This window comes from Pholcus phalangioides, unplaced genomic scaffold (genome assembly GCF_987345545.1).
Source record: "Pholcus phalangioides strain wild (caught in Gottingen) unplaced genomic scaffold, Ppha-v1.0 ptg000016l_1, whole genome shotgun sequence".
Lineage (NCBI taxonomy): Eukaryota > Metazoa > Arthropoda > Arachnida > Araneae > Pholcidae > Pholcus > Pholcus phalangioides.
In genome coordinates, this window is record NW_028301609.1 from 15,833,529 (window position 1) to 15,856,395 (window position 22,867).

The 22,867-nt window shown below is 38.8% G+C and overlaps 1 protein-coding gene across 1 annotated transcript in view; it reads left to right on the forward strand.

Moving 5' to 3' along the window:
* Nucleotides 1-4,317, forward strand: part of LOC149075138 (neurexin 1-like) — a 181,907-nt gene extending 177,590 nt beyond the window's left edge. The window contains exon 18 of the mRNA XM_089245718.1: nucleotides 3,497-4,317. Coding sequence (XP_089101844.1) covers nucleotides 3,497-4,188 — 692 coding nt within the window. The 3' untranslated portion in view covers nucleotides 4,189-4,317. The remainder of the gene's footprint in view (nucleotides 1-3,496) is intronic.
* The last annotated feature ends 18,550 nt before the right edge of the window (nucleotides 4,318-22,867 follow it).

Genomic DNA, 22,867 nt, shown 5'->3' on the forward strand with positions numbered 1-22,867 from the left:
TTGTAAGCTTAAGTCGAAATTCCGAAAAAGGCTTGCTTGGTCAAATATGTCGATCAGCACTCTAAACAGAAAAGATAGGTCTGCCGAGGATCGAGTGGATTTCGGCTTGATATCATTGGTGTGGAATCCATCTAAAGAAGACGCAACATAAACACGTGGCCCCCGTTTCCATCGATCACTATGCTATTTCTATAAATGGTTTTTTTAGAATTTTGAGTAATTTCTTTATCGAGTTTTTCTCATGTTTCCAGCATGAAAGGTTAAAAAAACCCTTCAGATCTATTTATTCATACAATACAGTATACTGTATATATGAGGAGGGGTTGACGTCACGGATTGGTGTACGTCGATTGATTCATATTTTGAGAAAAAAAAATGTTTTACTAGCATTGTTTTCATAGAGCTAATAGATGTGATTTCACAATCTAATGGCGAGCTATTGAAGCTGAGACTTATGTTCATTTTTTCCTTCAATACTTCAGCACTTCTAGATTGCATTTTTGGACTTCATTCAGAAGTGTTGAAATGTGACTTCCAGTACCCTCACTTTAACCCCCCCCCCCCCCGCCTCATATTTTGCGGTGAATGTGATAAATCGGTAATTATACATATTCACTAATCGTCTCGGTAAGTTTGATAGATTTTATTGCATTTATCAGTTTTACCAGTGCTGAAGTGAAATTCTCCAATGAATTAGGGAAATTTGATAAATATGGTACGTTTCTCCCGTATGTGATGCGTGCACTGCAACTATTTTGTCATAAAAATTTAATTAAATCATAATAATAATGTGAAGAAGGTAAAATTAGAAAGTATAATTTTCATTAAGAAAATTTTTTTATCTGTTAATGTTGGCTTTCTTCATATTTATTATCCTGTGAAAACACATAATCAACGTTACCGAATTATCAACATTTACGAAAATTACCTCGTCATCCTAAACAATAGATACAAGAACAACAACAACAACGTAAGTATACCTGAAATGTGATGAAAACAACAACTTGACGCGTTTCGGAACTATGTGAAGTTCCTTTTTTCAGTCTCATTAGGAAAAAGACAAAAAACGGACTCATTTTGTCTTTTTCTTTCTGCCCTTTGTTGTATTTTCGCCTTTTTCTAAGCTATTGAAGAAAGGAATTTCATATTGTTCTGAAACGCGTCTAGCTGTTGTTTTCATCACATTTTTGGGTATACAGCAGCGTTTCTCAACCTTTCTAAACTCTGGGATCAGCAAAATGTCTGAAACAATTCGAAGGACCATTGGTGTCCCGTATTAGGGAACATTCCTGGATTTTTGGTTGTTCCGACTTTTTTTCTACAGTTGTCTCGTTTGTTCAACAATACTTATTTCAAATTATCACTATAAATGTTCATCTCGCCTATTTGTCAAGTTCAACGTTTTTGAGCAAATACGTGCTCTCTCGTAAGAAACTTTTTTTCTGTCCAGTGGTATGGTTTGGCTTTGATATCCCATGAGCACAAAAAGCAAGGATATTTCGTGTAGCCCCTTGCTGACCAAGGAGAAAGTTAACCATTTTCAAGTCCACACAAATTACTGATTGATGTTCGTGAAATAATCTACTCCATGATCAAAGCCGATAGTATCGTATTCCTCTTCCATTTTGGTTGATTGAGCAATGGGTATTCACCCCTTTAGACCCCTTCTCTTCCCATTAGTCCACTGTCGTAGATGTTCTGTACAAGTTTTACACACTGTTGATGGAGTCCAAACTTTATCTTGGTTAATAAGCCTAACGCCGAAGTACCCAAGGTAAGCTCTTTTAAAAAAATCAGAAATGGCTTCTCCGTGCGCGTTCTCTTTTAGTGCGTACTCACCCCGTATGTAGCAAAATACATCAGGATGATTATTACTTCTTCGACTGGATATCATTCTTTCCCTTCATCAGCCCTCAAAACAAAGAACTTTATAAGCTATGTCGGGGGTTCTCAAACTGTGTGCCTCCAACCTTTGTCAGGGTGACCGCTCCGCGGTGCCTCTGACAAAGTTCGAAAATATTCTTTGTTAAATAGCTCTGGGGAGCCGGTAGAGCTCGAGGATAAGCATTGAATAGGGAACGGGCGCCGCGGGTGGAAAAAGTTTGAGAACCCCTGAGCTATGTAGTTGTTTGCGAAATGAGAATCCTGGAACAGATTGAAAAAACACTCAAAACGTTATTTAGATCCGGATTGTCCCTCAACCATGTTTTATAAAAGCCGAGCGACACGTATTTAATTTTGACACACGGAGCAACAAGATCCGAATAGAAAACGACAGCTTGCTTGCTCCATATGTATCACCTATGTTTTTTGCTTGTGTCATAAAGCAATCGTTCAAATAAATATTTCATTATATTTGCGAATGCTTCAATCTACAATAATATTGGCTCCCCCTTCCGCGACATTGGTGACCTGGACGTGATCTGAATTCGCAACTTTAGGGAGTCAGAGAATGTCGCGGAAGAGAGGAACACAATTTAAGATAAATAGATTGAGACATTCGCGAACATAATAAAATATTTACTTGGACCAGAGACGCCGACATAAAGGAAACATTGAGAGGGCTGAAAATCGCCATTCGTCAGTATATACTAGACTCAAGCCAAAACCCCGCCCTATAGATAGATCTTACTTATGGCCGCTGTGGTGGTCGAGTGGTCATAGTGACGGACTCGCATCGCGGGGACCCGGGTTCGAGTCCCACCGTCGCCACAGTGGTGGTCGGCTGAAGTTGGTTTTCTGTGGTTCCCAACTTCGAGGCGCAAATGCGAGCTGATCTCCCCGTTAAAAAGTCTCGCCACAGAGAGCAACAGGCCTACAAACAGTACAAATATTCAGTCACTACACATCACTCACTTCACTTCTGAGATATAGATGGCAGCACCGAAAAATCATACACAACACTAGATACGCACTCAGACTGTTAGGTACACACACTTACAATTCCGGCACAGCTCACTAGGTAGTAAATTGCCTATGGCAATAGACCTGAGTTGTGCTCGGTTTGAAAAAAAAAGAAAAAGATCTTACTTATGAGGGTGTTGCTGAAGCCCGTACACAGGAGGCGAAATGATGCGCTCCATTGTACAAGTATATTCACGCACTTCCTGAGTGAGGGGGTGGAGGGGACTCAGCTCCATTCACAAAATTTATTGGGGGGGGAGCTCAAGTGGCCTCAGCCCCCAGGTCCCGGTGCCTATGATTTGAGTGTTTACCTTATGACACAAACAAAAAACAAATGCCGAGTTAAAAAATATGGAGCGACCTGCCACTGTTGTTTCAGCCACATTGCTCGAAAAAAAAACCCTACTCGCTCAATTGTACAGGCAAATCGGCTGACGCGACTGAAACCTGCTTTGCACATTAATGAGTCGGATGCCACAAATCTACCATTAGGGGTGTTTCCTCCTCCCTCAAGCCATGACTCATTTTTTTTATTTTGAATATGAGAAATGATTTGAATTTCCGACTTTCAAGTCACGTCTGTGTTTTTCAGGAGAGGAACTGATTACGCCAGAGTTCGTGTCCCCGACACCTCGCATCCCGGACGTGTCAGAGACAGAAGACAGAGTCGACAACTGCGATGATGACGATTGCATCGACATCGGCTCCGGTGGCTCAGAGGGTGCAGCGTCCGAAATAATCGTTCTGCCATCCGAGGACACTCATCTGGACAATATTGAGACCTCGTCCGATGCAGGAAGAGTTTTCCCTCAAAAACCGCTGCCGTCGACGACAACGACGACGTCATTCCCAGTGATAGTCGGGTCACCCGAGCACACTTTCCCAAAAACGACCCGTATACCGGCAGTGGTGTACGAAGTACCTATACCGGACACGGGACGCGGTGTTGGACATCAGAAACCAACCCAGAGGTCACGCAGTTCCGCGGACAACACAGCCCTTGTCATAGGCGTTATTGCAGGCGTCCTGATAGCTATCGTTTTGATAGCGCTGATCGTGTACAAGCTCAGGAACAGGACCGAAGGCTCTTACAAAGTAGACGAGAGCAAAAACTATCAGTTCGGTGCTTTGACTGCCAATCCCTTGCTGCTCAATGGACAACAGGCTCATCATCTGAACGGACTAATGATGAGTAATAAGATGGGTGGCGGCGGAGGCTGTCCAGAGAAGTTGCCAAAACCCAAGAAAAAAGATAGCAAGAACCTGAAAGAATGGTACGTCTAAGAGAAAATAAATTGCAAAATTATTGATTGCCTCCTCCCTCCTTTCCTTTTCCTTTTTACTGAACGGAATGTTGAAGTATATATGGTGACTTTATGGGACTCTCTATGGTGACCATTATGGGACTTCTCGAGCAACATTCCCAGACCAAAAAGGAAGTTAACTCCTCCCCAAAAAGTCCTTCATCACCAATTTTCGTGGTCGGAGATAATTATCGGATTCGTAAGTCATATGAAGACAGTGTATAAGTGGAACAGAAGTGATTTTAATGACATAGACGCCGTTGATAATGAACATCGTGCCGAGTCAAAGCCGGCCACGTCGTCGTATTACTGAAAAAAAAATTGGGGTTGCTGTGACAGGAACATCACGTGCTCATCATTTCAGTTCAAAGGCAATGAGAACTAGAGATATTCACCAGATGGTATAAGCCCAAGCTGTTACATCACGATAACTTCCAGGACACTCTCGATAGCCCAGTAACAACGAGATGGGTTAGAATCCCATCCCCCTCGTCCTCCCAACAGCCAAAATCCCAACAACCCGAAATTTAAACGATCCCCAACAAGCCTAAAATTAGAACAAGCCAAAGTTCGGGCAGCCGTTACCCCAACAGTCTAAAGATGGGCGCACACCGGTTATACAAGACAGCTTTAGACATTGTTGTTCACGTTGATTTCTATGGCGCAATGCACAGCGGTTAGTCAGATAAATTGAAACGCGACGTCATACAAATCAATGAGACTTGACCTAAACTGAATAAAATATTTTTTGGCGGTACCGCGGCACGTTAGCCGTTTTGCCGCACTTATTAAACAGCCAATGTGATGGCCTGAGGAAAAATTATTTGATATAATTAATATAAAATAATATATCAAATCAATGAGAACAAGAAAATGACTAAGCATGTATAAAGCTGTCTTGTCTCTTAGGTTACACACATATTGCGTGCGTGTTTCCGATTCTGGAAACCCGCGTCGTCTCTGATTGGTCAAAAACCTGAATTTCAACTTTTTTAGTTTTCAGGTTTCGAACGACTTACGGGAAAATTCTTGGTATTTCCGATTCTGGTAATCGGTAGCGATCGGAACAATGGGAATGAAGAAACGCTCCATTCATTTGCATAATGTGTCGCTGCTTTTCGCAAACCAGCTGTGAGAAGCAGAAAATTCTCCGGAAGTTACAGATTTTTTTTCCTCGCGTGTCGAGAATCAGTGTTTGAACTAGATTGTGGGAGCGATAGAAGATATTGATTTTTTGATTAACATAAATTGATATTTGTGAATTTTCCTTTGAAAACTCAAATTTGGTACTCTAGTAAATTTTAAAATATTGAGAGAATCGTCCACGATCAGTAAGTAGTTAGAAGAAAAGATGACAATATCCACCACACTTTTTTTGCAAATGCAAATGCCGTCAACATCCGGGTATTGGTTATCATCATACTCCTTTCCTTTTCAAACACACAAATTGCTAATAAAACTTGACGCATGGGCAATTTGTTTTCCTATATTTTCTGCCACATGTTTTGGAAAACTGACTACCTCATCAGATAATAATTGCAAAAAAATTGGAAAGAATGTTTTTTGTGAGAGAAATTCAAATTATGTATAGATTTGATGAAATAATGTGCAGAAGAAACTAACAGTTGATGCATTACATGTGGCTGAGAATGCAACCGAATAAACAATGAATATGCTTTTGGAGATGAAAGGAAATGCAATGCCCACAGTGTAAAAATTTAGCGACTGAATTGCCCGTGTGTTTTGCTATATTATATATTATAAGTACGTACTTATGACGTGTACAAATGTGCGAGTCTCTAGCACACATTGCACTCGCACTCACTGGTGCAGCTATCATACATGATGGTGCAGCAACGCTGGAATCGAAAATGTTTTTTTTTCTTTGCGTCAACATTTTTTTTTCGCTTTTTGACGCCGGCTAACGAGTGAAAACTATATACAATATAAAGTACAGCAGCTGAAAACCGGTATGCACTACGTGAACCCTCCCGGCGCGAGTGAACCACACCCACTACCTGGATCGGAAATGGGCGTGCGCTGTGCGCGCACCCTTATCGTGTACAACCGGTGTGGGCCCAGTCTGATTCCTAACATTCGGCTTTTAGGGGTTTTGGCTTGAAATCTCGGTACAGTCGGCATTTCGGAATTTTCTGGATTTCGACTGATTATGAACAGAACCCCCGAAAACTAGTCGTCATCCTCGAATACGAGCAGTACAGTGATGTTTGCTATAGGCTATTCGCATAAGGTCCGCTGCCAATTCGAGTCCACTCACCCCTTTTATTTCCCCCTACTACGGGTAGTTGGAGATTAGTCATCGATTTTTAAGTGATGAATCTTCCAAACAGAAAGTTCAAATCCATGAGACGGACATGCGATAGATACTGTAGACACGTATGTACCCTGCATGCATTTGCATGAGGTTCCCCCAAAAAAACTCATTCCCGTTATCGATATTGTGCGCGAGTTTGTTATTTTTTCTCATTATTATACCTTCAGATGTTAAAAGATCTGAGACAAACTGGATATCACTTTGAAGAAAACTGTTGAATAATAATTATATTGTTAGATAAATATGTGATACATCTAATGTACATTTGGTTTCGTTTCAATGGAAAAGAAGAAAAATCATCGATTCTACGGATAGTGAATACGGAAAGTGGTCTAAAGCCATAATGTTTTGTTTATGAAATCATATCGTGGACTCTTTTGTTGTTTCCACACTGAAAAGCCAGAGACAATCTCTTTTTCCTTTTCCGATCGGCACTTCGGAATTTAATTATTATTCTTTTTTTACAATAATATATAGGGTGTATATGTTACGGTAAATGCGATAAATCCGTTTATTATACATAATCGCCGAGCATTTTGGCAAGTTTCCCTAAATTTATCTCTTTTACCGGTGATTATGCATAGTAGACAAACGTCGTTGGTAAATTTAATAAGCACTAAAAAAATTATGACTTTTTTATTGGCGATTATGCATGATACCCAAAACGTCGCGTCGTTCGTAAACATGTTAAATCGTACTATCGATAATTCATACATGTATTGTATCATTATATCTGGGTGCGGTCGTAAAATTTAGTATCATTATATCGGGGGTCCGACTATATTCATCACACACTTCATCAACTCCGGCCATATTGCTGTACTGAAATTTACTGCCATTAACGAGTTGGTTTGAAAAGAAGGTGCCATCTATCGGTGGTCGCCTTAAGCTCATTAGGGAAAATATCTTGATATTATATTTTCTTCCGGTTCGTACCTGTGACCTGACAGCAACCTCCACGGCGGTAGACGAGCATCTTTCCACCACGTCACTCGCACGCTCATCACACTTACTAGACTGATTTGGAATTTTTTTCATACATAACAAATTCAAGAATTATACTAGGGTATTATGCATAATCACAGGTAAACCATAACGATTGGTATGAATGATAATTTACCATCTATACCGTAGCATATATACATAATTGAATTCTTCCTATTCTAAGCTGCCTACAGCCGGAAATATCCATCAGAAAGCCATGAAACTTTTACAATATCTTCATGAAGAGATGTGAAAAAAATTGAGACATAAAAAAGTCCAGAAATTCACCATTAGGGCGTATTTTAATATTTTATTCAGAGTTTAACATCGAACTAAAATGCTAGTTTCTATAATGAGAACAAAATAAAGTCAAGATGATGGGTTATCAGCTACCATTCTAAAATCTCAAAATCTCAAAATAGCGTATAGAACAGTCCAGCGCAATTGAAAATTTTGACACGTTGTGCAAGTGGATGAATCAGCAGGTATCGGATGTTAACGTCTTATCGGCCATTCATTCTACACGAGGCCTGAAATGATGGCTATTCGAACTCCTCTTGAAATAGCTCGATCAGTACGTTATTCAGATTATTTAGTACCGGATAAATGAACCTTCTGACGGGTATTGGTGGGGTTTCGTCGATGGACTTCGATTCAGGGATCGAAACCCTGGTTTCCCCTAGGTACTGCTTAATATGGGTTAACCTTCGAAATTTATTTTCTTAAGACCTTGATTCGGGTAACTCTGCAGCCATACCGAACACAGATGCTGCGCTTACTTTCTGAAATGATAAGCGAACGTTTTACGGCAACACGTGGCACAATGCACAACAATTCCAATGGCTCCACAAGCACATTTGCCGCTGAATCAATGGGATGTTAAGCAGTTAAACTCAGATTGCAACACATATAGTGCAGTCAATGCATTTTAGTCCGGTTTTACGGTCCGGGGCGCGACTGCACCCTTCATACTTGCCAACGCCCAGCCCATTGTCAGTGTTACTATCTTTTCAGATTTCACAAAGATTTTACGTTGTTTCTGCAAAACCAAGTCTTTCCGAATGAGACAGAGCTACAGGCACGTGAATTAACGACTGGGGACAGTGCGGCTCGAAGTAAAAACCACGTGTGCCGCCCCTAGAGGCGACCCAGGCGAGAGGCTGACAGGGCTCCGGTCCTGGGGAACTCGAGATAAATCTGTTTTTTTCCCAATAAAGCCGCACTCCATTGTTTAGTGTGCAAAATGTTCGTGACCATACGTCTCGCTTTTAAAGCAGATTTTTCTGCTTTTTGTGGTCCGTATTATTTTATCATTCTTAACCACCTCACGTACAATGAATGACTGAACACCAGAACTTTGTCACTGGATTTATCCCGTGCCGAGATCTCTTCCAGCCCAGCTTCGTGGCAGAGTCCGGAACACTGTATATTCGGAACAAACCACTTCACGTGCAAGCGTTTGGCTAGAAATTTCAATTATCTCTATTTAACGAAAAGGTGATAAATATGGTAATCTTATACAAATACAACGCCACAACAGGCAAAATGCCCAACGAGGTGGCTGAGAAAAAGATGCCCATAAAAATATGGATGTCATATGTTTCAAAAATACAGCAACCCAATTAAAAATGCAATTAATAAAAATTATAAACAATATATACACGTGATAAAATATTATACAATGCCCATAAAGAATACTTATGGTTGTCTTATTCTAAGAATGGATAGCTTCTCGATTTACTCCAACATGTTTATCGTATTTCTTTTTGAACGTGTCAATTGTGTTACAATTTACTACCTCCGGGGGTAAGTTATTTCATTTATTGACAACCCTATTAGAGAAAAATTCCCTGCGACACCATAACCTCGCATTGTCCCTCACCAATCGATACTGATGTCCCCTTGTAAAAGCAGCCGATTGGTGGTGTACTAAAAGTTCATGGTCCATCCTATCCATCCCATTGAAAATTTTGAACACTTCGATCATATCTCCTCGACACCTGCGTTCATCCAATGTAAACATATTCAAAAAATGAAGTCTTTCTTCATAACTCAAGCCCTGTGTGCCAATAAGGACACGCGTAGCTCTTCTCTGCACCCCTTCAACCAAGTCTATGTCCCTCTGTAGGTATGGTCTCCAAAACCTTACAGCATACTCCACTCCCGGACGAACTAAGCCTCGAAAAAGCGGAAAAATGACTTTAGGAGAACGCGAAGAGACCTTTTCGAAAATGAGACCGAACATTCTATTCGCTTTTATGACCACCGCTGAACAATGTTCAGAAAACCTAAGCCACTATTCAATGAGAATTCCCAAATCGGTTACCCTACTTGCATCCGGAATAGTGACATCATTCAACTCGTAAGAGAACCGTGGATTGTTCGAATCAAAATGAGCGACCATGCAAATATCAACGCCAAACGTCATACTCCATTCATCTTGTCTTAACCTTCCGCACGTTAGAAAAACGAAGAGGAGGGGGAAGAAAAAATATAAAAATGAAAAACGTATAATATTATATGCAAGAGAGAGAGCTAGGTAAAGAATTTTTTTAGAGTTCTCTTTTCACTCTCACCCTATGTGTTCTCTTTCGCTCTTGCATGTATATAGTAGACAGATACATTATATGTCATTATATGATTGTGTGGGGGGGGGCATATCTTCCATAGGTAATAGGGTTGCCATACAGCTTCACAATGATAAAGATAGAGGAAAGAAAACACAGCTTGCTTGAATTTATTCCACTGGAGCTTGGACAGAATATTACGCCCCTTATCGTAAAGAGGTTAATAACGCCAGATAACAATCGTCAAAACAACGCTTATCCTTTAAAGATGATGTATTACGTGGTTGAATTTTATCACGAAATTTATTTCATAGGTGTTTTTGGTGCTCCAGGGACCGGACAAACGAGAAGCCGAATTTTTCCTTTGCCTACCTACATTTCACCGTTTTGGAAAAAACACTAGGTAAGGGAAATAAAATGCACACTTGCCCTGGGGTGGCTCTTGGGCCATGCAATCCATTGCGGCCTCACGATCAATTCTAAACAACCGTTGGCCGTGATAGAACATTTGAGTATCAATTTAAAAATAATAAACACATGATTCACAATAACTAAATGAAATATCAGAATGCCACACAAACAAACAAAAACTCTGGTCATTGCTATCCTTCTGGCGGCCGGTAGTCGTGGTCTTTTGAACTATTAATATTGTTAATATTTGTGGAAGAGGTTCCCCTGCTCAAGAATCGTAAGCATCCCAGAAGGGAACTACTCAATACGCGAACCCTACACACGAAAAGCCGCAAAAAAATCGTGAGTAACTAAGAGATTGCCTATGTTAACAAAAAAACTCCAATCTGGTTAATTGAATCATGGTAGTGGAATATATACATTTGTTTTAATGTCTGGGTGCAATTCACCAAGACATGGTGCACCAGTTTTTTGAAATGTGCATGAAAAATTGGTAAGCAAGACATGATTGCGAAGTAGAGAAAAAAAAGTATGTTTCTCTGTGATTAACATGAGTATTAATTCTGCCTGTGCAATTTCAGAAGTTTAAATATTTTGATGGGGAAAATTACGTTCATGACGCATGAAGGCCCAGCATCCCATCCTGTATAAACGCTGATGCTTTTTTTAAGACGTTTCGAAGTTATAAAGCTTTCTGATGAATACGTATGGGAAAAGACAGCTCAGAATAGGGGAGTTTCAACTACTGACAGTAGGCATTTCTGTTTATACGGATTTTACGATCAGGACAAAAAACAGTTCACAGATACATGGTGGTAACTATCCACCGCCCAATAATTACACACGTGATTCCTTGTGAAAAACTAATATGGAAAAGTGTTTTCTCCGTTTTTGGATCGGACGACTATTAAGTGAGTTATAAGCTTTTGAAATTTTGTGACGTGTCATTTTTCTAACGGAGCAGCGGGTTGTCACTTCTTGAAAATTAACTGAATTATTCAATCCCATTAGTGTACCCAAGTTCAGCCTTCTTCCTCACGATTGGCACTTTCATCTCCATGTAGTGTAATACTACAACCTTGCTATTACGTAAAGCTTACATGTTAGCTTCGTCCTCGATGTTGGCAAATTTATCACCGGATTTTCAAAATGTTAGCCAAATGAGATCTGTTTGAAATTTCTTTTAGCCAAATCAAGACTTTTTTTTATAAAATATGGCAATTTGTTTACCTTCAATATCAAGTCAAATTTTTTGAGGAAAGGTGCACACAATGCGTACGTGTTTACTGCGCGATCGTTATTTTACGTTTTCGTTTTAATCAGATATTACATGCTTATCAATAAAACGGAAATATTTATTTGGATTTTTTTTTTTGAAATTTCATGAAACTGTTACGCGTAAAAGGCTTCAATGAAGGATGCAAAAATTATAGCTTTACGAATGTGTGACTGGTGGAAACAGTAAAATAATAACAACGATTCAATCGGAAACTTTTAATCAAAGGTATTATGCTATGAATTGACTTATTAAAAATAATTTTTGTTTCGGATTTTTTCTATTGATCACACTACTCAATACTGATTTTGTTCTAAAAAAATTTCAGGAATTTTAAGTTGCTTTTGGGGCACTGATTCCGAATCTGACATTGGTTTTATCAGATCGGCTCTGGTTTTTGGGATGAAGTGAAAGTTGAATTTCAATGGTAATGGCATAAGACAGGTGCATATGGGGTGATCGGTGTGATCAACCCCCCCCCCCCCCAAGTCAACCCATCCGTTGAAAATTACCTGTATCAACGTTTCCGATTACATAACAAATTCAAGAAAACTTTGACTAAGAAATAGGAAAAGCCAGTACATTTTTTTCAAAAAATTCGAGACGTAGAAAAAACAGAAATAACGAGACTATATCGGAAAATACGATTTTTTTTTAAAATCACCACTCCCAACAGCGACACTAGATCCACTCAGGCCATAAGCAGCATACAAATCACATTGGAACTGTACTATATGTGAATCATTTATAAACTTAATATCAATATATAAATATCACTGATGTCTGGTAATGATATAAATGTGATAATGTGTTCAATACAACATGAAAGTAAATAAAAGGTTGAAAGAAAAAATTCCACGCAAAAAATTAGTGGCAGCAGACTATATTGAAATATTGATACTGTATTATGTATTATCTCGAAAACTAGAGACAATTCGACAAAATCAACAGCAGTTTTGAAATCAGCAGCCCCAATATACCCTAAAAATTTCCTTTGGAAACGTGAATTTTTTTTTTCAGGCCTAAAATTTGGCTATTTTAATCTATTCACAAACATTTAGTTTTAAGGTAGTTATTAGAGCCAGTATTATTCGAAAAAATTGTAGAATAACTTCATTCCTTTCAAAAATTTCTAAGGGTAGTTTGGTAAAAGGAAGAGATTTCTTTATTTCAAACCGAACACAGCTTCGATCTATCGCTATGGCCAATTTACTACCGCGTCAGTTCTGCCGAGTGTGTGTGCCTGACAGTCTGATTGAGTATCTAGTGTGGCGTTGGGTGTGTTTGTTATGATGTGTTATTTTTCAGTGCTGCCATCTATATTTCAGAATGTAATGATTGAATATTTGTACTGTCTTTAGGCCTGTTGCTCTCTGTGGCGAGACTTTTTAACGGGGGAAACCGGCTCGCCTTTGCATCTCGAAGTGGGAAACCACAAAAACAAACTTCAGCCGACTACCACTGTGGCGACGGTGGGGTTTGAACCCAGGACCTAGCAATGCGAGTCCGTCATGATGATCACTCAACCACCACAGCGGCTAAAAGGAAGATCGCATCCTACATTAGTAAGTGCTCAAAAAAAAATGTGCTCCGTCCATCGAGATACATAAGGAGGCAAGCGTGGGGATGGAAAGTTAATCCTGCTCTAGCACGGAAGGTTTCGGACTTGACTTTCGAAGACTACACGCTGTCGGTATCCTTACGGTCAACACTGGCCCAGCGTCTACGTTTGGTTGTGGTAATACATACCCCGACTCGCGGAATCGGCGGTCCAGTGCCCCATCGTGCTGCAGCCAAAGATTTCGCAAGATAGACACGTTGTCAAGGAAGTCTGGGAGGCAATCTCAAGAAAACGAGGTAGTTTTCAGCAATCAGACGCTGGGGAAGCAGATATGGTCCCAGAAGATTGTTGTTTATAATGCCACCAAACACCAATTCCCCAACGAACCTGATGAACATTTGGACGTGTTGCATAGGGGTTTGGAAAATCCCAGATATGACTGTTATGGCTGTTAAAGACACCTTCACGGGTAAACGTTGCTTCGTCAGTCCATAGAATCCTATTTAGGAAAGTGGCTGATCTTCGCGGATAATCTTCTGATGAAAGTGCTTGCACCCGTGTGTAATGATACGAATGCAAGAACTCGTCGCGCAAAACGTTTAAGGCCCCTTTCACACGGAGCGGATGCAGATGCGGACCCGCATACCCTTTCAAACGAGCACTTTAGTTCGAAATTCGTGCATAAAAACTGTTTTTTCGCAATTTTTGTAATTATTTTTCTCCTTCACCCCTGATTCAATGCCCATAGGCAGCCTAGAGGCATTCTTTAGTGGTTTAATCTAGAGCCACATATAATATGGGAATAAAGATGTCTTCATTCCGATCCTCACAAGTAGTCGATGGGAGAAAATGTCTTCAAATATTTTCAAAATATTTTGAAAAAAAAAATCCGTCTTTTCGGAAAAATATGGGAAAAAAATTCCAAAAACATCCAATGTTCGAAAAATCCAATCCAAAAACATCCAAAACATTCGATGTTCCAAAAAAAAGAAAAAGAAATTCAGGAGATATCAAAGAATTTGCAAGTAGTAAAAAAGGGGAGGGGTAGAGACTTTCAAAATGCCTGTGCTTAGAAATATTCACATCACAATTCTGTCTTAGGCCGGGTTTACACTATAAAAGTTCGTTTATAAAACTTGAAAAATGCAACCAATAGGCGGATCAGTTAAGTTCTCTCGAATGTAACAGATGTGTTTATTGGTTACATTTTTCAAGTTTTATAAAATAACTTTCATAAACCTTTTAGAGTGAAATCCCATCCTTAGATTAGTCTCACTTCTGAAATATAAAATTTCATTTTTTCAAGTTTATAGACTGAATATCGTGTAAAATAAACTTGTAGGTATCGGGAGAACCACCAAAAATATTCAAGTGCAAGGGTCTTCAAACGTCTTAATCCGGCCCTGAGTGAACACCGTACGTGGATAACATTGTTTAATAAAAGTATTTTTTTTAAAGTTTAAAAAAATTAACAGATTAAAAATTTAAAAAAATTACAAATATTTAAAATAATATTTCAAATATTTATATTTTTAAATAATTTTAAAAATTTAAAAAGAAAAAAATAAAAATTTTAAATTAAATGTAAAAGTTATTAAAGTATGTAGTCAATTAAATATTCGTAATGAACAGAACGGCTTATAATTTTGGTCCCGTCAGTGGCCGTTGTTGACAGGTTTTATTGTATAAAGTTGTGAAATATGGACAAAAGGCAGTTGAAGTTGCTATATCTCCATCTCAGAAGGAAACGGAGGGATAGACGTATGTAGGTACATTATATTAATGAGCAGGGACCATCATATGGTGTTTTTAAGGGTATTTATGGCAAATAATTAAAAAAATTCCGTGAAAAATCACCTTCAAAAAGTAGCCAAAGATGCGGACGAATTCGCTCCGCATCCGCATCGTCTGAATAGCTCCGAATAAACCTATTGTCAAAACTTCTATGTGCGGATGCGGAGCCCACACTTAGGTTTTGACACATGCGGACGACGTCCGGACCCGCATGAACATTTCCTAGGTGCGGAGATTTTTCGGCTCGTCTGAAAGGCACAGTATATTCCAATTGTTAAAACTTCTTCCGGACCCGCATCCGCTCCGTGTGAAAGGGGCCTAAGACGGTTACGTGACTTGTATTCTATTCTGCTATGATCGCTCGACTGCTGGTCGTTGGATCCGATTCAACCAACGACAACACGTTGTCTTCGAAAGTCGGTATCCTTACGATCAACACTGGCCCAGCGTCTACGTTTGGTTGTGGTAATACACACCCCGACTCGCGCAATCGGCGGTCCAGTCGCAAAATAACTTTATGGTCTGGGTGCTTTCTCGTTCGATACCGTTGACTGTATAACTTTGATGCTTGAAGGCGATCCATGGCACTCACGTAATATAAGGTGTATGTCACAATATTCTTGTATGTTGAATGCCATCAAATTAGAAATTATAACAAAAAATATATAAATTAAATAGACGCAATACTTTCTGGAGAATAAAACAAATTGACTATCGCTTATCTATAACTTTAGTAGAGCTGGCGTCGTGAGAGGCAAAGGACCTATTCTAATTGACTTATGAAAAAAGTTTTTTTCTCTTTCCTGAAAAGTGCGAGGAAAAAAAACTGGTTTTTATATCTTTTTCGTTTTCTGCATAACAGGCTTAATACATTTTTAGCACTGTCAAAAACGCCAAGTAATACGTTTGGTGAATTTTGCCAGATTTTTAAGGCACATCATCAGTTTTTAAAGCGTTATAACTCATTAATTTATGGGTCAAATCAAAAAAACTGAAAACACTTTTCCATATTGGTTTTTCACAAGGAATCACGTATATAATTATTGGGCGGTCGATAGTTATCACCTTGTGTATATGTATAAGAAAAATCGTAAAGATGAGAAGAAAAAAAAATAGAAAGGAGGAATATATTTCCTTCAAGAGAGAGGCATTTTTAATTGTTTGTTTTTTTTTAATTTTAGTTCAACAGTGCTCATCTACTCGCGCATTGTTGTATTGTTGGGTTTTTTTTCTCTTTTCTTTTGTACCAAGAAGTTTAAATGTTTCGGTGCTGACTGATATTTTACATGTGTGTGTTGTTTGAACGTTTCTCAGTTTAAAATTTTATCTGCGCACTCACAAACTGTGTGAATAATAATGATTTGAAAAGAAAATTATTGTGTAAGTTTCTGAAAAATTTAACGAAATGAAAACAATTGTTATGGCAAAAGAAAAATATTAAATTTAAGTACGATTTATTGTTGAAAGTATCTCTTTCTCTTAGTTTTTGATTAGACTTAAGGCTGCTACACACTATTCTCATTTCGTGACGTGGTCCCACTTCCCGTCAGAGACGTTGTGAATTTAAATTCTGTGACAGGAATTCCCACGTCACAGAATCCACAACGTCTCTGACTTGGCGTGGGACCACGTCCCGCCAGCGGCCTTTAAACTCAGAAAAATGGATCACGTTAAGAAAGAGGCGATGCCTAACGGGCTCGTAGCCGGATTCACTTCAAGCCAATCTCGCCTCAGTGATCAGCGGACCCGACATCCAAATACAGTAGCCTCTCGATAATCCAAAATTCACAAGATCAGGGGAACGTCGGATAATCAAAGTCGTCGGGAAACCGAGGAGGCATATCATCAATGGCAGTCTCCAGTGCACAAACATTATCGTGCAAGCCCTAAAATAGTATAAACATTATACACTCTAACCGATATATGTTCAACCCATGGCCCCCCGGGCCAGATTTGGCCCTCGAAGTCATCTTATGTGGCCCGTGACATCAAATATAATTTTGTAAAAATTAACTGAGTGGCACATTTCCTGATAACTTAAGCGACCCGTGACACATTTCCAGATCACTTAAGGGAGCCGTGACGTATTTACAGATCGCTTAAGTGATTTGTGCACAATTCCAGAGCACCTAAGCTGCTCACGATACAGTTCCATCTCACTCAAGTTGACCGCGGCACAGTTTCATCTAACTCAAGTTATCCGCGCCACAGTTCCATCTCACTAAATTGGCCCACGGCACATTTCCACATGACCCAAGTGACCCGTGTCACATTCTCAGATCACCGAAGTGACCTACGGCACATTCTCAGATTACTTAAGTGATTCGCGGCATATTCCTAGATCACTTAAGTGATCCGTGGCACAAACACCAGTCACTTAAGTGTCCCGCACTCTCTTGAAGGTTGAGCATCCGTGGTATAACTCTACTATAGCGAACCTACGGATACAGCAAACCTAAATTTTTGATCCATTAAAGCTCCTTGTGTCAGGCTTAACTGTGAATGAAAATACAGTAAAATTTCGATTATCCGTCACCGTTATGTGAACCCGCGGATAACAGAAATCTCTTAACATATGTATAATAACGTGATTTAAATGCGGGCTTGAGACGAAAATGGAAAAAAAATCCTTCCAAAAAAAAAGTGAATAAAGTAAAATAATACATACATATTTTATTTAATTTTACAAACGATCAATATAAGGTCAGTCCAGGCGGTGGCGATGTTGAAAATAGCGTCCTTTACATTGTATCTCTTCCAAAATTCTTTGATAGTCATGGCATCATCAGATGAAAGCAAGCCTTCAAGAAAAGCTTTTCTGTAATGTCGCTTCAGATGTATTTTAAATTATGGCCTGGTCCATAGGCTGGATAAGTGTAGCTTTACTCGCTGGGAGAAAGGTATTTTACCATCATCACTTTTGAGTTCGCAAGACGGGTGTGTCGGGGCATTGTGCATTAATTAACAGCAGCGCTTCCTGCGGCAACTGTTTTGCGGCCATATGAACTCTAACTTGAGGCACAAAAACGCTGTGGAACCATTCTGAAAAAATTGTTTGGTCCAACTTTTTGGGCATAAAAAACAAATTGAATTTTTAGTGCACACAATCAATCAAAATGGTTGTTGTCTTACCAAAGAAAAAAGTTGATGCAATCTTGAATATTCCTAAACCTAGTGATATTAGCCAACTTAGACGATTTTTGGGGATTATAAATTTCTATCACCGTTTCATTCCAGAAAGTGCGGTCATTCTTGCACCCTTAAATAAGTTGTTGGTGGGGGCAAAAAAGAATGCCAAGCCAATTAGTTATACAAGATATACAGAAGACTGGATGTTGTGAAGATATTTATTATTTGAGATGTTAATTTTTTAAGGAAGGAAAAAACTCATCTCTGCCTCTACCGGGAGTCGAACCCGGGTCCCTCGATTGCCGGACGAGTGCTCTGACCACTAAGCTACAGAGGAGATAGAGATTTTCCTTCGCTAGAGCGTATATATGCTGAACGGAACCGTGCAATGGACGGTTATTAGTTATACAATTAGTTATAAATTGTTTGAAGTTCACTGAAATTCTCAATTGGCAAAATGATCGATCGTGAAATCAACCAAAAGCGGTCATTTATATCTTTTTTAATCGTTATAAAATAAGATAACTAATATCAATAAAGTTAAAAAAATCGGAATAAATACTTGAAAGAAGAAAAAAAAAAGCTGCTTAAAGACTCGATAAAGAAACAAAATAAGCATGGCCATTCGAAACTAAAGTGATACTCTTGAAACTGCTGTTTCTTTAATTATGTGGATGACCCTTGACAAATTATGTTTATTAATTTATGGGAAATGATTGATTTTTAAAATAAATTTTAAGTAAGATATAAAATTTATTTTTCCTCAAGTTGATTTTAATTCACTGAGAATAATTTACTAGCAATCGAAGAATCTCATACTTGAAGTCACTATGATGGAAAAAAAATTTTGCTCCAATGAAGAAAAAGAGGCTATCCACAAAATATTGTTCCGGATAATGTCTCTCACCAGCACTCGAGGTGGCAAAACACGAAGCAATTCGAAGGACAGCACAGATTTATTTTACAGAACAGCTATGTACACGTATTCACAAGCAGAGATTTGCCTCTAACGTGTATACGTGAAACAGAGAACAGAGAGCTCCTGAAAATTGGCTTCTCATTAACGCACACAAGAGTATTTTCTTTCTTCCATGAGATTCTTTGGATCACGTGATATTTCCCTCTTTCTCGAGGGAAATACAAACCGTAGACAAGGTAACCAACATGGCGACTTCCTGCACGACTCATGAAAGAAACAAATCTAAATTAAAGAAACGTAGAAATGAATCGGTTTTTTTTTTTTTTCTGAGAGAGAGAGAGAGAGAGATGAGCGCTAGATATTTCGAAAATTTTCTTGAAATTCAAATTATTGATCTGCCTGTTAAATTATGACGCCTATTAAAAACGCCTCATTCCTGTTATAGCCACTAGAATATAGCTTATACAGACGCCTTAATTCCCGTGAAGAAAAAATCCCATTTTTTTTCCTACAAATTTCTCTTTGCGCTGTGACGTCGCTAAATCATCGGAATTGTCACCAAACTTGCCAAGTTTGTCCTTATGTATTTGGCGAGATTTACAGAGAAATGCGCTAATTTTCATTTTTACGTAAGATGCTATTTACGCTATACAGGCAAAAAATTACATAATAAGTGATAAATTAGGACTATTTATATAATTTTCGTAACAATGTAAATTTATTATATTTCCGTTAGCGCACGCGCACACATACACGCACAAAAACTTTCATCGGTACTTGAAAGACCAAGTATACACTATATTGAAGTTATCCGCTAAGAAACACCGTTAAACCGCTTTAAAAGGGTCATCCGTAAAGATACCTAGAAAACTCCAACCATTAAGCCTCGTTTATATGGGAAGCAAAATATCCCGGGAAGTTATATATATGTTACCACTAAAGTGCAGAAATAAGTTATTCTACAGATTATCTAGGCATCAAATCAGTTAATCTGTAGATTATCTAGGTATCAAATCAGTTAATCTGCAGATTAGCTAGGTAATGTGCACATTAACGGCTTTCGAGCTTTAGCGGTAACATAAATACCGGTAACAGGGATTTTTGCCTCAACCTGTTTACGTGGCGTTTAGTTTATGCCGGTATTTCCTCTACCCGCTTATTTCTGGAAGTCGTCACTGGTCACACTGGTTAAACAGAATTGTGAAATTCGGGATCAACCACTTCACGTCGAACTTGGGCTGATCGATGAGAGCGACGGATGGTTCTTCTTCACCCGCAGAAGAGCCATCTCTCAACGAGATTCGTTGAAACTCAAGCTGCAACCGCATCTTTTCAAGTTCAAAAGAACGTTTTAGGGTGATTCGTTCTTTCTCTTCGTCGATTTTAGAGCGATTTTCTTCTCCCCCCCTCTCTCTCTCTCTCTCTTCAGCTATTCCAGCTCGTTCTTCTTCTCCCTCTCTTTCTCTGATAATAGTAGCCAGCAGGGCTTTCACGAATTCTTCCTCATAACCGGAGGACTTCGTTATTATATGTTTCAGATCTACCACACGCGAAGCATTCGGAACTTTACCTCTCCTAATTCTAGAGCTAGTAGGATCAAATCACGTTTCTTACCTTTGGCCAGGTACGCCATTTCGATTCTAGGCGCTATCAGGAACCTCACAGTTGAGATCGAATGTCCGCTTCGTACTGCCTTGAGTTCGAGTCACGACGTTGGGCGCCAGTTTTATAGGGATGGGACGTCGTGTCGGAGGGTACGTCTCTTTTCCATGAGGTGGCGGAATATCCCTAGACACTTGATATTGGAGGGGTGTCCAATTAAAGCACGAAACTACGGAACTTGACGAGAAATACTTTATTTCAAAGCACACTCAAAACAGACAACCTTCCAGGACGGAAGCCACATTCCAACTCACGTTTTCTTCTCTTGGAAGATAGATCTTCTCTTCTCAACTTCTTTTAATAACGTATAAACAAACAAAACGCATTATGTGCTGTAAGGCCACAGAGAGTTAGTAAAAATTTTCATACTGGAAAAATAGATTCGTTACAAAGTTAATTTTCTGTCTAATTTCAATTCTAATATTAGTATTAGAATTTTGAAATATATATTTTTTGGACAACTTTCAAGAATTAAGAAAACCTGTAATAATGCTAAGGATTTTTTTAGAAGCATATTCTGAATTTTTAAATATCTTGAGTGGCAACGGTTATCCATCTTCTTTTATGTGTTTCAAACTTCACCCACGTTTTCCTAATTGCTAATTCAGGCGACATGTTTTAAAATATCTAACTCTTGGTATGTTTTCTTCACTCTTCAATTTTACAATCTCATTTTTTCAATTTTTAAACACACTTTGTGTAAATATCTTTTTATATTGTGCTACTCATATGATTTTCATGTTTTTTGGTTATAATTGTGTATTCTCATAATTGCCTTTTGACTTCCAAAGCGTGTTTATCGCAAAAATGTCGGGGGAACTGGCTTCTCACTGTGCAGGTCTGGGTTCGAATCCCGGTTTGGGCATGGATGTCTACTAACCTAACAAATTCCCTGGACGGATCATGCTGATCCCTTGGGAATACGTGAAGATCACGTTATTTATTATTTTATTTAACTGATGGTAATTTTATGCCTATTAGGCTTACCATCATTAGAAATATTTTTGCAGCTTGGAGCAATGTGGGGGGGGGGTCCCCCTTGAAAACGACCTCCTCACTAATCCATATTTTTTCCAATTTTTCAATTCCTTCTAATTTTTTCGCCTTTTCATAATATTTAATTTATATATATACATAAAGAACAAAAGATTACAACGATATATATATATACCCATCTTTTCGACGTGCCTTTCACTACTTCATTACAATTCATGCACACCACAAGAACGGAAATCGAAGTCGTGCTCAAGTATTAATTTTCTACATCTTAACACCTCGACATACTCGTCAAGAATCGCCCCGAGAAAAGCGAAACTCACAAGAAAGTACTCCTGGAGCGGGACTTTGAGCCAATGAGCGTGTTGGATGAGATCTACGTCACGGAAAGTTTCCAGGAACTTAGACCACTCGACCCCTTCAAAGTGAAAGTGGACCTTGTCCATCTAAGGAATGTCCGAGGGGGCCATGTGGACAAACTTCCGTTCTCACGATCCGTGAGATATTTCCCCTTCACCAGCCGAGAGAAAAAAACAACACTTACACTTTATTTGTACAATATAGCCATCCGAAAAAAGAATAATATAATTTACATAAAATATGTTATATGACTTCGATCATAACATATATATATACACACACACACAGTATGTTGATCAAATATATTTTATCAAATAAAATATTTCATTTCTTTCATTTTTTGTTTAATATTTTATTTGATAAAATATGTTTGATCAACAGTTATCCGGGAAGGAAAATTTTATCTGACAGTGAGCTTCTGTGGGTTCTCAGATCAAGTATGAAATTCTAAATCCATAAGTTTCAGGCAAAATGCTTGAATTTTATTTGGATATTGTGGCTATACAGCGTGTTCAAGTTTCGCTAATGCGTACAGCACTCGCGACAATTCCGTGTAATATGCAAGACTCACTGGAAAGAAAGATACAGACCTCGATTGGGATTCGTCTCGGGTAACATCTTGTCGAGAGATAAAGAAGTTCTCTCTCTCTCTCTATCTATCTATC